At 31.9% G+C, this 15,853-nt stretch overlaps 1 protein-coding gene and 1 long non-coding RNA gene across 3 annotated transcripts in view; one reads left to right on the top strand and one right to left on the bottom strand.

The window, feature by feature from the left end:
• LOC132756227 (E3 ubiquitin-protein ligase MARCHF5-like) overlaps nt 1-14,154 on the top strand; it is a 32,340-nt gene extending 18,186 nt beyond the window's left edge. For both annotated transcript variants that reach the window (XM_060747238.1, XM_060747248.1), the window contains exons 5-7: nt 5,250-5,436; nt 10,996-11,159; nt 12,052-14,154. In XM_060747238.1, coding sequence (XP_060603221.1) covers nt 5,250-5,436; nt 10,996-11,159; nt 12,052-12,189 — 489 coding nt within the window. In that variant the 3' untranslated portion in view covers nt 12,190-14,154. The remainder of the gene's footprint in view (nt 1-5,249; nt 5,437-10,995; nt 11,160-12,051) is intronic.
• LOC132756176 (uncharacterized) lies at nt 806-3,569 on the bottom strand. The gene is made up of 6 exons (XR_009629296.1): nt 3,234-3,569; nt 2,720-2,806; nt 2,426-2,488; nt 2,215-2,321; nt 1,742-1,821; nt 806-1,367 (listed from the first exon to the last, which is right to left on the bottom strand). It is a non-coding gene; the product is annotated as an uncharacterized LOC132756176 (long non-coding RNA).
• Nucleotides 14,155-15,853: the final 1,699 nt, after the last annotated feature.

Genomic DNA, 15,853 nt, shown 5'->3' with positions numbered 1-15,853 from the left:
TAAAGACAAAACATGTTTGTAGAAACTTGTGGTTTCATAAACTTGGCCATTTTTTTTATATTTAGATCATATTTGTCATATGTCGGGGGTAAAATATTACCCCACCCACTTTTTCAGCAAAAGACAACACGTTCTCAAGTTTTTTACTTTTAAGATTTACTCATTGAAAACATATCATTCAGTTGATGTATCTAAGTGTTATTCTTGAAAGTAATAATAAACAATAAAGAAACTAACTTTCAACCATTTTACTTACATTCATGACAAAAGGGTAGATAATTTACTCCACCTATTTTCAAAAAGAAATATTACAATAATTAAAATTACAAAATGACATACATTATTCAAATCTCTATTGTACACAAAATATATATCTTTTAGACTTGTTCCCAATTGATTTCAAAGTTCAATTTATTTTTTAAAGCTTCCATTTTTGATTTTATATCAAATGAAATTCATATACATATATATCTGCAAATAACCGTCAATTATATAGATAATTTTGGTCGCTAAAATTAAAAGCTACAATTCAAATTAGTTACATTTTGTTTTGTCAAAAGGCTATTACACAATCAAGGTATATGGACTATAAATGAACGTGGTCAATACAGAAACTGTTATTTTTACAGAACCAGGATTTGGTAGGTATGTAACGAAATTGATTCGTTATGAAATACGATAGCATTATAACATACATATGAGTAGATTTATCATTATAAGTGAGACTTAAATATTTCAACAACAGCTACAAAATAAATATATTAAATAAGCACTTGTATGCTTATAAATTACTAGAATGCCATCAAGATTCCCAATAACAATATCAGAACCAAAGTGTTCTATAAGCTTATTTTTCATATGTTTTGCAGTATAAGACTTGTCACCACAAAGTTCGGTCATTTTTTTGACAAGATCACTCACTGAAATGACTTTACCTTCAGATGTTTCGACATAACGCACAAGTTCATCAAATGCCAATTGTTGATCTCTATTGATAGGTCTCCCCGGACTTTTTGCACTAAGTTTTGGGCGTTTACTTGTATTTGATTGGTATTTCATAGGTATGTCTTTTCCAGTCCTGAAGTTTGTATTGCATATTTGATGATAAACTGCATCAGCAGCAGGCAGATCAATAATGTGTTCTATTCGCCCAAGCACAGCAATACCCCACAAGTCATTTCTCTCTTTACATTTCCGAATAATTGTATCTTGAAAATCTAAAGTTTTAACATCCCACACATCACCACCCCTTTTCTTTTTGTTTGATTTAGCATAATTTGTGCAGAATAAGCAGTCAGATTTTATATTAAAGTTCTCTTCTGATCTCAAACGTCTGCTGTTCTCTTGGTCATCCATCATGTTGTGCCCTACAACATAAATTGAAATATTAAACCTATCTACATAAGAGTTGATTAAAGACCGAATTAATATAAAGTATTTGCTTGTGTGGCACCAGTAAAAAATCACCATCGGTTTTGAATCATTTTTGTTACATTTTTAGTTCTTTGTGATGAAATGTTTTTTATCATATTATTTAGCTATGTACTGTACATGCAAGATGGCGTGAATTGTGTTGATATTATATAACCAATCGTTCACAGTCCCAATCAAATGGGGTCTGTTATTGTTTTGCTTTTATAATGTCCTTAGAAGGCATATTTTTTCATATCATAATAGAATGTCTATTTGTTAGTAGTCATTGGTTTAAAATTATTTAATAACGTAAAATAATAGAGCATACCATGAACATGAATGTAGAAGGCAAACGCTTTTAGATCTGCTTGTCTTGCCAAAGATTTTACATGATTTTACACACTATGTCTGAAAAAACAAAACAAACAAAGCATATAGAACCCAGAATCTGGTTTTCTTTAAATAATAATAATAATAATAATAATAATAATAATAATAATAATAATAATTTTCTTTAATTGTATAAACATTAACCTTTATGATAGAGATAGATAAAGAGTTGCTAAAAGCTACACCTATAGCTTAAGTTTAATTGTTATATATATTCACCGACAATAAATGGATATTGACGGGAGCTGGCTGCCAAATTGGGGTTGCATTTTATGGGAACAACTCGTTAGCAGTCCCAATCAAAACAAATTTGCTATTCTTTTTTGCATGTTTTGCTTTGCTTACTTGTCATTTTCAATGTTTGTTTTATGATACAGAGCAATTATTTTATTCTGAAAACACATCACATACCTTTTATTCAATTGAAATATGATCTGACCTCAGATAATACTACACATGAATTGACTGCTTTATCAATACATTGTAACACCTCATTAGAACCAATCAGGTTGATATTTCTGCAAAATACAATAAATGGTATCAGGAGTAGTTAATTATAATTTTTTATTTAATTTCATAGACAATAGCACACGTTAAAAATCTAACCAAAACACACACTTACCACTGCTTTAAGTTCCTACAGTTCAGCCCACACCTTCATTTCTCAAATTCACATGTCTTTTACCTGAGAGAAAAAATACTTTTATTACTTTTATTTTTATACAGTGGCTTGGTATTATTTTTTACTTTTTTTCTTTTTATATTAAGCTTTCATATCCACGAAAATAGTTTACTACACATAAAAGTATATAAATAATTATAAAATGACAGCGAAAGCATGAGAATATAACTAACTGAATAGTATTATATAACTTAATATTGTACATTGGTAACATTATTAAAGTATCTATTTTACCTTTAAACGTTTACATGCACGTAACGAACCAGCTTCAAGTTAAATACTTCTCCTGCAAACTTATTTCACTGGTACAGTAAGGTCAATCTAAAATGAAACAAATAAAAAAGTACTTTAAACTTATTCATTTAACATGCATTATAGACTTATTTAGCCAAAGCTTTGTCATAAATCGCCCAAAAAAAAAATTTAAGATTTTTTTCTAAATTTCCGAATTTTGACCCAAACACGCTTCCGTAGTTTAATTTTTTGTGCAGACTTTTATTTACCGGTTATATAAAAAATGATTTTATACACAGGAATAACATATATTTTATATAAAATAATTGATCATCTGCTTTTAACAAATGTATAGGGCCAAAAAGAGATATTTAACCTTCATTTGATGCATAATTATCATGTATTGTTCATTTCTCTGCTGTAAACTCGATTTTGGCTTAAATATCAAAGGTTTTAAACATTGTTTAATGTTGAATTTCAAAATTTATAGGAATTATTACAAAAGATAACTTACTTTCTTTGATATTCCTAGTAAATGCTTAACATCACACCAATTGTTACTGAAAAAACACACCGGCCAGTCAACGCATCCGCCATTTTATATGATTTCACGTCACTTAATGACGTCATATACACAGAAAGCACCTGAATGGTGTACTATACAGGACATCTTCAAAATGTATTATTTTCGCCATTTTCATTGTTGGATTTTTACACTTTCCCCATTGAAATGAGGCTTAAAAATAACATTGTGTCTTAATTAGGCATTGCTACGTACGATGCACAAGGAATTAATTCTTTTGCAATTTTTTCTAGGTTATAAATAGAATGACTGGACTATTTGTATACATGTATTTTATGATTATGAAGTGCATTTATACTGAAAATTATCACTGGTTGAGGTAATATTTGATATTAATTATATGAGGCTATATTGTAACTATATTGTACAAAAAATAAAGCTAAATGTTTTATTAGATCATGCAAATATTTTTTTGTCTGTTTGTCCTTTCGTTACAACACTTTCAGTTCCTTATAGCAACTTCATTTACTGACTGATAATTTTTGTATGCTTGTATGGTATGCTTATAAGTCAATGGACTTATAAACTTGATTGACCTTCCATGGACTTATACCTTTAGATGACATTCCAAAGACTTCTACCCTCTGGTGACTGTTTATTGACCTCTAACCTTGGTTGACCTTCCATGGCCATCTAACCTTAATTGACTTTCCATGGACTTTTACCCTTGGTTGACCTTCAATGGACTTCAATCATTGTTTGACATTCCATGTACTCACTCCTTTGGTGTTGACCTTCCATGTACCTCTTCCTGTGGGTGACCTTCCATGGACTTGAACCTTCAGGTAGCTTCATTGAATAACTAACCTTAATTGACCTTCCATGGACTTTTACCCTTGGTTGACCATCCATTGACCTCTCTACCCTTGGTTAACCATCCTTGGATTTCTACCCTTTGTTGACCTTCCATAGACTTCTACCTTTGGTTGATCATTCATGGACCTGCTGTTGGTGTTGACCTTACATGGACCTCTTTCTTTGGGTGACCATCCATGGACTTTTACCTTCAGGTGACATTCCATGGACATCTAAGCTTGGTTAACCTTCCATGGACTTCTTACCTTGGATGGTCTCCCATGGATCTCCACTCTTTGGTGGCCTTCCATGGACCTGTAACCTTGGTTAACCTTCCCTGGACCTTTGCCTTTTGGTAACCTTTCATATACCTCCACCTTTTGGTGACCTTCCATAGACATTCGCTCTTGGGTTGTCTTCCATGGACCTCTACCCTTTGGCTGAGTTTCAGGTTGATCAGCTCAATGTCAAAGATAATTAGATTAACAATAGATTTTCTTACTTTTCTTATATCATGCTTTTTTTTAATTTTTCAAAGAAACATCAGGGAGTGCTACCAATGTTCCTGTCTGTATCTCAGAGCTGTCTACAAGTAACTTGAAACATTTTACAAATCTATTTTCATAAATCTGTCCGTTGTTTTTTTTTGTCTCGAAATAAAAGGTCCTGCTTTTTATTGACAAGACCTAGACTGTTTTGATCAGGTTCTGTGGTATTGCTTTTACTGGTCTTAGATATTGCTTTTATCAAACTTTAATATGGCTTTTATCAGTCATTGATATTTATCGCTTTAATGAGTTGATGAACTTGCTTTTATAGGTTTATTTGCTTTAATTGTTAATTAATATAACTATTAAAGTTGTACTGGTCTTTGATATATGGCTTTCATTGAACTTTTGATATTACTTTTGTATTGCTTTTAACATGTGATTAACATGTGATTAATATTGCTTTTCTGTATCTATGAAACTGCTATTATGGATATAATACTGATATAATGTAGGGTTGTTTGATATGTGTTTGTTATGTCCTTTATGGTATGAGATTTGTTATATTAGTAGTTGTATTTTCATATTGAAGCATGGAGTTTTATAAATGTGTCACTTCATAAAACAGTTAAATTCTTACGATTTTTTAAATTGTATGTTTCAGGTTCTAGGTCACAAAGAAGGGCTCAGTGTGATGGAGGGCTCCGACCCTCTCGTGTTGTTGATCGGCCTGCCACTCATACCATCTATGCTAATACTGGGTAAAATGATCCGATGGGAAGATTATGTTCTACGACTGTGGAGGAAACATTGCATGAAATCTCCCATCCTCAAATATTTATTTCCAACTGGTAATTACTTACGACATCTTTTATGTTACAGTGTTTCATAAATGACAAAATATTCAATTATCGTCACAAATTGCAGCAGACGCCTTGTCATTAGGGAATACTTATAACTACTTTATTGTCTGAAGTAAAGAACTACTTACTAAGCATTCAGTCAACAAGGTGTTTTGCTTTGTGAAATATGTGATGCAATGTTTTTATGTACTCATGCAATACTGCAAATTTTCATGGTAAGGGGTTTAACAATAGTAACTCAGGTAATTGGACTGGACAGTCTTCCAAGTATTGAGTATATATGTTGGAATACTTGTACAATTTGAGAATGGTGACCAGTCTTGTATCAGTCTTTTTTTGGGGGGTTAGAGCTTTGAACTTAATATTGCTGTAAAGAAGACCTTCCAAGTTCAATATAAGTTTGATAGACTGGTTTTAATTGAAGTAACTACCGGTAATTTTCCAGTCAGAGATTCCATTGCATAACATGGGATTTGGGGTCTTTTATTTACCAGTAAAAAGGCTGGAAATTTACCATAAGACTTTAAAGGAGCCCAATGAAGTTAAGAAGGTTAAAAACATAAAATTTCAGGAGCTTAAGACATTAAATTTTAATTACTTACAAAGATCAAATGACACACTAAATATAGTCAAATAATTATGCAATAAGGAATATCCTTAAAATTTAATTAATTAATCAATTAACATTTTTTTTTATGTTTTTTCCTTCTTTTCTTTGTAAAATTTAAATTAAAAACATTGCAAGGCTTTTTATTTTTGGGTCATTTTCACAATTTCAATGATTATTCTGGAAAGACAGATGGATGGACTGATCTGAAATTGCCCACCCAAGTTGTTAGTCTATGTGAGATGATAAACAATTTGTGTCAATTCTACTCGTGAAGACAACCAAACAAATGTAATTAGTCCCCTACCGGTTTACCGGAGGGGACTTTAGGTTTACCCTCCGTCCGTCCGTCCGTCTGTCTGTCCGTCAGTCAGTCCGTCCGTCCACAAAACTGGATCCCGCGATAACTTGAAAGTACTGAAAATATTTTTATGAAACTTGATATATGGATAGATGGCAGTATGGAGATTATGCACATCTTTTTCTTTTATTCCTATGTTAAAAATTCTGGTTGCTATGGCAACAAATAGGCTGAAAAAATGGTAGATTTTACACGTAAACTGGATCCAGTGATAACGCAAAAAGTACTTGAAATATTTTTATGAAACTTGAAATATGGGTAGATGGCAGTCTGGAGATTATGAACGTCTTTTTCTTTTCTTCCTATGTTGAAAATTTTTGGTTGCTATGGCAACAAATAGACTGAAAATATGGCAAATTTGACACATAAACTGGATCCAGTGTTAACGCAAAAAGTAATAGAAATATTTTTATGAAACTTGTAATATGGGTAGATGGCAGTCTGGAGATTATGCATGTCTGTCTCTTTCTTCCTATGTTGAAAATTTTGGTTGCTATGGCAACACATAGACTGAAAATATGGCAAATTTTACACATAAACTGAATCCAGTGATAACTCAAAAAGTACTGGAGATATTTTTATGAAACTTGACATATGGGTAGATGGCAGTCTTGAAATTATGCTTGTCTTATCTGTCCTTCCTATTTTAAAAAAAATTGGTTGCCTTGGCAACAAATAGGCTTAAAACATGGCAAATATAACAATATTTGTGATTAGTCAAAAAGAGCTGAAAATTTTTATGAAATTGCATCTTTAATTCAAGAATTATCTCCTTTTTAAGAATTTTGCTTTTAAAAATGTTATATTTTGGTAACAGGGATGTTTCAAATATTAACTTTAGAGTGTCCTTCAGTCCGTCTGTCTGTCTGTTCATAAAAACTGTTTCCTGTGATCACTTTTAAAGAACTTTTCCAACAAATTTACTTAAAGTAGAGAAAAATTGAAACATTAGTGAATGGCCAGTGGCCCTTCAGAACGTTGATGGGGTTCTAACCGGTAGGGGACTTATGGATTGCTTGCAATACTATGATAATTGCTTGTTTTTTTTAACTTGTACACCTATTTGTAGTTATTTTTTTTAAATTTGATAAAATATATCAGTGGTTAAAGGGACTCCACTGAGGTTTTTTGACATGAAGGGACCGAAAATATTTTTTTCAAGACTTTTGTGTAACTAGATGTATGTCTAGACAAATAACTCTTGTACAAATTTTCAGATCATTCGCTCACTACGTTTCCCTGAAATAATTAATTTTATTGTGCAAATTGGTCCAAAAAGTGAAAACCGTTGGCAACGCTTTTCACTCAAATCGGCCAAAAAAATTGCATAAAAATAAATTATCAATTTAATACTGTGTATATTTATATGTCACCTATTGCTTGGTTTCAAATTTAAGTATATTGCTGTTGATTTAAGAAAGAATTTTAAAATTTATTATTTTAGACTTTTGGATCACAGTGGAGTTCCTTTAAAGGAAAAAAATTATATTCAAGTTGAGAGCAAAAAGGTTTAAAAAAAAGCCAGAAGAATTCCAAAACTGTTTTAAAAGCCGATGAACAATTCTAGAACTTTGTTATTTGATCTGATAATTTTGTAAATGTGATATATGGGGCCTGGGATAGTCCTATCTCATAAAGTGATGTATTGTGGTATACCATTTCAATATATTTGTCAAAACACAGAGGCATGTTTCTGTAAATGAGCCTTTTATTGTGGTGTTCTATGACAAATCAATAATTTTCATGCACTTATATATTAATCAAAGTCAACAATGAAATATTATACCAAAAATATGTAGTTAAAATGGCTGAGTTCCATTCACTGGCTGCTCGGTGCTGCGCAGTCACACATCTCCAGGGATTTAAAATTTGTTCATGTGAAGAAGCTATCTAGCTAGCTTACAAAAGTTTGATGGTTCTACTCAGGTGACAGCTAACCTAACTGAAGAGGCAATACAATTTGTAAAAGAAATTGTGAAAAAATAATTATGAGTAACTTAGTCAGATGTGTTTGTTAATACAGGGAAGTCAAAGGCTTTGACTTTCCCGGCTATAGACTACATGTGTATACTTATATAATACATGTGTATATTTATTCATTAAAAGATATATAGATTTCTAAACCTTTATATATAACTAAATGATAACCAGCAGGGTATTCCAATAATAAAGCTATCGCAACTTTGTGGCTAAAGAATAATCGTCAATATGGCCCAATTGAAAATGGAAGCGGTACATGAAAACGAAAACATAAAAAGAACAATTTTTTTTATCTGACTTCCCCATTCATAGGCTTTGCCTACTTTCGTATCAATTTGTAAAAAAATTTAACAGGCGAGTTTTAACACTGCATGTGGTGCCCTTGTTTGTATTCTTGTATATTAACAACAGGATATTCCAAATTCAACTGAACATTTGAACCAATCTATTTTACGTCTTCAGCATTGTGAAGGGTGATTGAGTGGACAATTCACTAACTTAATTTTCAGTTTTTACTGTCTCTGGCTGGCACTATGACTGTTTCAGCTACTTATCCGAATATACACAGCTGTATTTATGATGGATGTATATCTGTTGAGTGTAATAATTCCTTTCACTGGCCAACTCAGTATATCTTCACTACTTCTGATTAAATAATGGGAAAGCAAACAAATAAGATATAGACAAAATTGGTTCTATAATCGAAATAGAGCACCATTGGGGAATAGACAAGCGCATTTTATTGTGCTCTGTAATGTCATTTCCTTATTGTTGTTTGATGTGGATAATTATAATAGAAAAGTAGGCAGTAAAACTTGGGATTGTTCTGTATAATTTGATAGTTAACAATTTTCATGCTTTAAAACAATTGAGGGGGACATAAATCTTGTGAAATTATATAGCACATTTATACCAATGTTGTAAATATTTGATATCCGTAATTTGCATTCAATATTAAGCTGGTGCTTACTTTTAACAGTATAGTGTGTCAGGCTAGCCTATACTTTTAACATAATAAAATAAGGCTAGCCTGTATTGTCAACATAACAAAGTCAGGCTGGTCTGTATTTTCAGCATTATAGAATCGGGTTAGCCTGTATGTTCAATATGGGGAAGTCTGACTAACCTGTACTGTCAACAAAATAAAATCAGGCTAGTCTGTACTTTCAGCATAACAGAATCAGGCTAGCCTGTACTTTCAACATAATAGAATTAGGCTAGCCTGTACTTTCAGCATAATAAAATCAGGCTAGCCTGTACTTTCAACATAATAGAATCAGGCTATCCTGTACTTTCAACATAATAAAATCAGGCTAGCCTGTTCTTTCAGCATAATAGAATCAGGAGAGCCTGTATGTTCAATATGGGGAAGTCCGACTAACCTGTACTGTCAACAAAATAAAATCAGGCTAGTATGTACTTTCAGCATAACAGAATCAGGCTAGCCTATACTTTCAACATAATAAAATCAGGCTAGCCTGTATTTTCAACAAAAATAGAATCAGGCTAGCCTGGACTTTCAGCATAATAGAATCAGGCTAGCCTGTACTTTCAGCATAACAAAATCAGGCTAGCCTGGACTTTCAGCATAATAGAATCAGGCTAGCCTGTATGTTCAATATAAAAGAATCAGGCTAACCTGTGCTTTCAACATGATAAAATCAGGCTAGCCTGTACTTTCAGCATAATAGAATCAGGATAGCCTGTATGTTCAATATGGGGAAGTTCGACTAATCTGTACTGTCAACAAAATAGAATCAGGCTAGCCTGGACTTTCAGCATATTATAATCAGGCTAGCCTGTACTTTAAGCATAATAAAATCAGGCTAGTCTGGAATTTCAGCACAATAGAATCAGGCTAGCCTGTATGTTCAATATAAAAATACAGGCTAGCCTGTATGTTCAATATAAAAGAATCAGGCTAGCCTGTGCTTTCAACATGATAAAATAAGGCTAGCCTGTACTTTCATCATAATAGAATCAGGATAGCCTGTATGTACAATATAATAGAATCAGGCTAGGCTGTACTTTCTTTAGTATAGAGTCAGGCTAGCATATAGTTTCAACAGTATAGAACCAGTCTAAACTGTACTTTCAACATAATAGATTCAGGATCAGGCTAGCCTGTACTTTTAGAATAATAAAATCACAAAATGTACTCTTAACAGCATAGATCCAGGCTAGCCTACTTTCAACAGCATAGATGCTGAACTATCTTGTGGAGAATAATTTATATGGTTACACCAGTATCCAAAGTCTACATTACCAAATGACCTAAGCTACCATGAAGTACAGAATTTTTTTCTCTTAAAAGTGTAACATCCTTCAAATTATAACATGCATGAAATTTGTTATTTGCATTATGACACATGTATTTAGAAAATGATTAGTGAGGTATCCAGTTGCTTATGATTGTACTGGCATTTTTTTGATCAGTGACAGTACCAGACATGAAACTTCAGGAAAATGCAAGTATCATGAGGTTTCCAAGAGTTTTTTGTTGGATTTTTACATTGATTTGCATAATAGCTGGTCAGATTTTTATACTCCATGTATATTCAGTGTGAGCAAAATCCTAACGATTTATTTATGTTTTCAGATTATGCAAATCTTGCCCGAACCCCAGCTGAGGCTGCCAACATCTCCGACCCTATCTCAATAACCCGAATGTTGTGTGGTGCGCTTATCCTTCCTACCATAGCAACTACAACAGGCAAAGTCTTGTTTGGAAACGTGACATCAAATTTTCAACGAACATTGCTAGTAAGCTCAGCTGTGATTAATTTCTGATAGTTTTTTTGTGATCTTGCACATGTATCTAATTTTGTGATACAGTCTATATAATTATACAGTATATAAAACTATTTATTTGCTGTGTGTGGATTGTAAAATTGTGTGATTAAAATGATTACAGATTATCTGAAAAAAAAAATCTGTATGTTTTAATAAAATTTAATGGGGCATGCATGAAATCAGAGTCACACCTACTACTAAAATAGGAGCAGAATATTTTGTTCCGGAACATTTCATTCTGTTTACATACAATATTCATGTATTTTGAATTACATAGACATTCTATGTTATAAATCTTTCAAGATACGCCCATAAAGTTATGAAAACAACATAACTGTACTGCTTTTAAAATTGTTATAAAATAGTATATCAGATATAGCTTTTAGCATAGAATATTGATTCAACATTTATTTGAAGAAAAATCACCCTGATCACTCTTTACAAGTGTATCAAAGAAAAAAGACTCAACTATGTTCAAAACCCTGAGATTTAAGTTCACCAGAGTATGGAGAAACTCATGGTATATTTAAGGGTTGATGGTGGATGTCTGCCTTTTTTGTCCACAATTATAACTGCAAAGGACATCTTCTGTAAAAATCAATTTTTTGATGAAATCTGGCTTGGGTGCATGGAGTTGTACTAGAGTTGTCCATATGGTTTTTACATACATTGGACATCTAGGTCACATTTGTTATTTATATATTAAAACGTTAATGTTGGAGGTTGATAAACTTTTTCAAATTCTCAAATGTGTGAATAAAGAAAAAAAAAAACACAATTTTTTTACAATGAAAATTAAAAGGATAGTATATTTCTATATGTATTTTTATCATTTTAACCTGGTAATTTACTATCTTTACAGGGAGGTGTGGCATTTGTTGCTATCAAAGGAGTGTTAAAAATATATTACAAACAACAACAGTATATTCGACAGGCCAATAGAGTTATACAAGACTTTGATCCATCTACGGCGGAAACGAGCGTGCAGTCAAGATCATGAAATAGTGTTGAATCGTGAATTCATTATAAAAACTAAGTACTAGGTTCAACGGAGTTGTGAAAGTCAACGTTTGGGTGATAATTACAGTTCTACATTCATGCCGTAATCTGATTGGATAATAAAGATGTCATTGGTGTACAATTGTCGAACCCACAACATACTAACAGTGCAATAACAGGTTAACTCCTATTAAATTAAGAAGGACTTTACCCGTTACTGCACTAAGGTAACTAGATGTTTTTTCTTAGTCAAAAATTAGAAACATGAGTCAATTAGATATTAACTTCTAAAATGCTGAAACTGAAACTACAAGGTCTTGTCCTATTTCACAGAGTCGGACAAGTTTATACATCTTTTTCAGACGATATATACTGTTGGCTAATAAATCTCTTAATTTTCATGTTAATATCCCTAAAATTGTTATTAAACTGTTCCAAAATGGAAGTTTGACAAGGGCATTCACTAGGTGAAGGGTTATAATATAGGCGTTTGCAGATTATCCAGAAGTAAGCTATAGTTATTGCCCAAAACAGGGCTTTTACATCATCAGTGGGTCTTTGCAATTAGGCAATGACCATCATCATGTGTTTGTGAAAAAAATCTAAGTCAGAACTATGTGTACAGAATACTTGAGGGTTTGTGTCTCTCAATAAATATTATTTTAAATGACAAGTGTTAGAAAAATATATTGTGATGCTGAGATAATGGAAAAAACTTCTGTTTTTCAGATTGTTTTTTTGTAGAACGTGATATGATTTCTAGAGAATGTGATACACCTATACATAAAGCTGCACCCCTGCAAATGAGCAAATTTTTTTTTAGAAAAATCGACCTTGAGAAAAATATACTAAGATTTTAAAACTAGTAAAAAATATTCACTGTTCAAGAAAAAATTTATATGTTATATGCATTAAATGACTGATTTTGCAATATTTATCTCCATATTTCTACTGCATGATTAACACAATAAGGACTATTTTCTTCATATTCTGAACTATTTTTGGTAAATTTTCGTAGATTTTAAGTTTCATTTGCAATGTGTAAATTACTTCCTTTGTTCACTTGACAATATGTTACTTTAAAAAAAAATTAAATTTGTTTGTTAATCTGGAGGCATGCTGCTTTAAAATGTTCAATTTTGTCAATACAATGTACATGTATATCACATAATCTACTGATTTACAAGCCTTTATCCAGGATGTGGGATGGGTTTTTTTCTAGTAGAAAATAAACAAGTTGACAAAACTTGTTGTTACTTATAAGATTTCAGGATATGAAATTTAGATTTTTTTTCAAATTTACTATCCCTGAAATGTAACTGACACTTTCAACTGAAAGTATTACATTTTTGGGGGTGTGGGGGGGGGATTATCAGAATTGGTAGAGAAAAGATGAAAATAATTGAATAATTGACATGCAAAATGTGGAACAAGGTGAAGAGTTTTAATTAGGTCTGCATTTACTCAAACATTGATATTCTGATGTTTTTTCGGGAGTGGGGGTTTATTTTAATGTATATTTTTGATATTTCAAGGTTTCCCAGCCACTGGGCTGACCATAGTATGTCTTTGTGTAAATTTTAATACATACATATTGCAGAGTCAGGGTAAAGTGATTTTAAGTCAAATTAAGGAGATGCAGAGAGAAATAACAGAGTTAATATACATTTAACTTAAATATTTTTTGGTAACATAAAAGGTACATACAGCTATTAATTTCTTACAACATTATTTTCTTGTCCAGTTTCAATACAGTAACTTGAATAAGGATGCTAATGAAAGAAAAACAGTTAGCTGAAATATAGACAAATTTTTAACCTAAATTTCTAAAAGTAAATGATTTCTAAGCAGTTGTAATTTTTTTGCAGTGCAACCATAATACATACATTTACAGCTCCAATCAACATTATAATAATATTAAGTCAGCATCATTTTAAGCACAACAATGAGTGTCCATTCTGTTATACATTTAAATTTATTGTAAGGGAAGTAACTCTTCCATGGTACTTCAATATTATCTTTTGATTAGCTCCCTTTACACTCATATAGTGTACTTATATGAAAATCTTTGATTATGTCCCTTTGATATAGTAAGGAACTTAAAAAGTGTTAATTTTACAATATATTTGTATAAATACTGATATTTAAATGGTTAACTTTTTTGAAGACTTTTTTTTTAAATTCTATTTTTTTTTTTCTTTATTGTTAAAAAAAAGAAATAGAATAAATTTAACATTAAGTTACTGCTAAATAAATTACCCATTGTTATCATCCATACATCACCTTGTAAATTAGACATTGCCTCCAGTGGTTTCATTAATTCTCTCAAAAACATGTGAGCAAGATGTTTATTTTTATCTCTTAAAATAGATAATGTTACATATGTTTATCTATTCAATGAATCGCTGTCATTTTCAATGTCCTGGAGTCATTTTATGTTGCTATTCAATTTTTTTTATTTTATGTTTCGGCCAAATGGGTTTTTTTCTTAAACAAAACTTTCAACTTTTAGTATGCGTTTGGGTGATGAAATGTATTTATCTTTTTTTTGGACGATTTAAAGGAAAGAAAAAAGTGAAATTTTATATATTTATTTTTACATTTTCTTTTAAATTTTGATGGAGGGAACACTGTGTTGAAAAAAAGTATTCTTCTTCTTTTTTCTTGTTTTTATAAATGGTGTTTTAGTGTGGTTTTGCTTTTGAACATCAAAGTTTTCTTGCTTGACTACCTCAGTAGGGAAATTGTATTAGTTCCACAGATATGAATGCATTGGTTTTGTGCTGTAGACAGAGTATGTCCAATCAAAAGATTGAAGTCTCTATGTTATACCACCATGTCAGGTTATGAAGAATATTGTTTTATTCATGCCTGTCTGTCTGTCTGTCTGTCTGTCTTACACTCTGCATCTACTTCAACCTTGCCCCATACCATCTTCAACCTTTTATTTCTTTAGGCTAGAAATTTGAGGATCATTATTTAAAAAATTTTTTTTCTTCAGATTTTTGTATTCTTATGAAAAGGCACCGGGCATTCTGTGTTTTGACAAAATGATGCCGTTTTCTTTTTTCTTCTTTTTTTTTCTTTTTCTTAGCATTTTATAATTTCAATAATAGTGTATGTACCATGTTGACATATTATGTATATAGAATATTGTAGTTTATGTCACCATCTGTTACAATTACAGATGATCATGTGTAAAACAATTAATATTTCATTGTATATGTGTTAATCTTGTTAGATATACAGTCAACTCCGTTTATAACGAACTCAATGGGACATTAAATATTGTTTGTTATATCCGAAGATCACTAAATGCAAAGTAGCAACAACTTTTGCTGATTTGTTTTGGTGGGACAATTTGCTGTGAAAAAGCCCGACCCGTCACCATTCAATAAGTGTAATAGGTATATCACGGCAGGGGTAATTTAATGCAGGCTTTTATTGAACAAAATATGAGCCGCGTCACGACAAAACCAACATAATGGGTTTGCAACCAGCATGGATCCAGACCAGCCTGCACATCCGCGCAGTCTGATCAGGATCCATGCTGTTCGCTATCAGTTTCTCTACTTGTAATAGGGTTGGTAAGCGAACAGCATGGATCCTGATCAGACTGCGCGGATGCGCAGGCTGGTCTGGATCCATGCTGGTGGTGCAAACCC

The sequence above is a fragment of the Ruditapes philippinarum genome, unplaced genomic scaffold (assembly GCF_026571515.1).
Source record: "Ruditapes philippinarum isolate M1 unplaced genomic scaffold, ASM2657151v2 ctg151_1_1_1_1, whole genome shotgun sequence".
Taxonomy (NCBI): Eukaryota; Metazoa; Mollusca; class Bivalvia; order Venerida; family Veneridae; genus Ruditapes; species Ruditapes philippinarum.
This window is presented reverse-complemented; position numbering and strand designations above follow the sequence as displayed.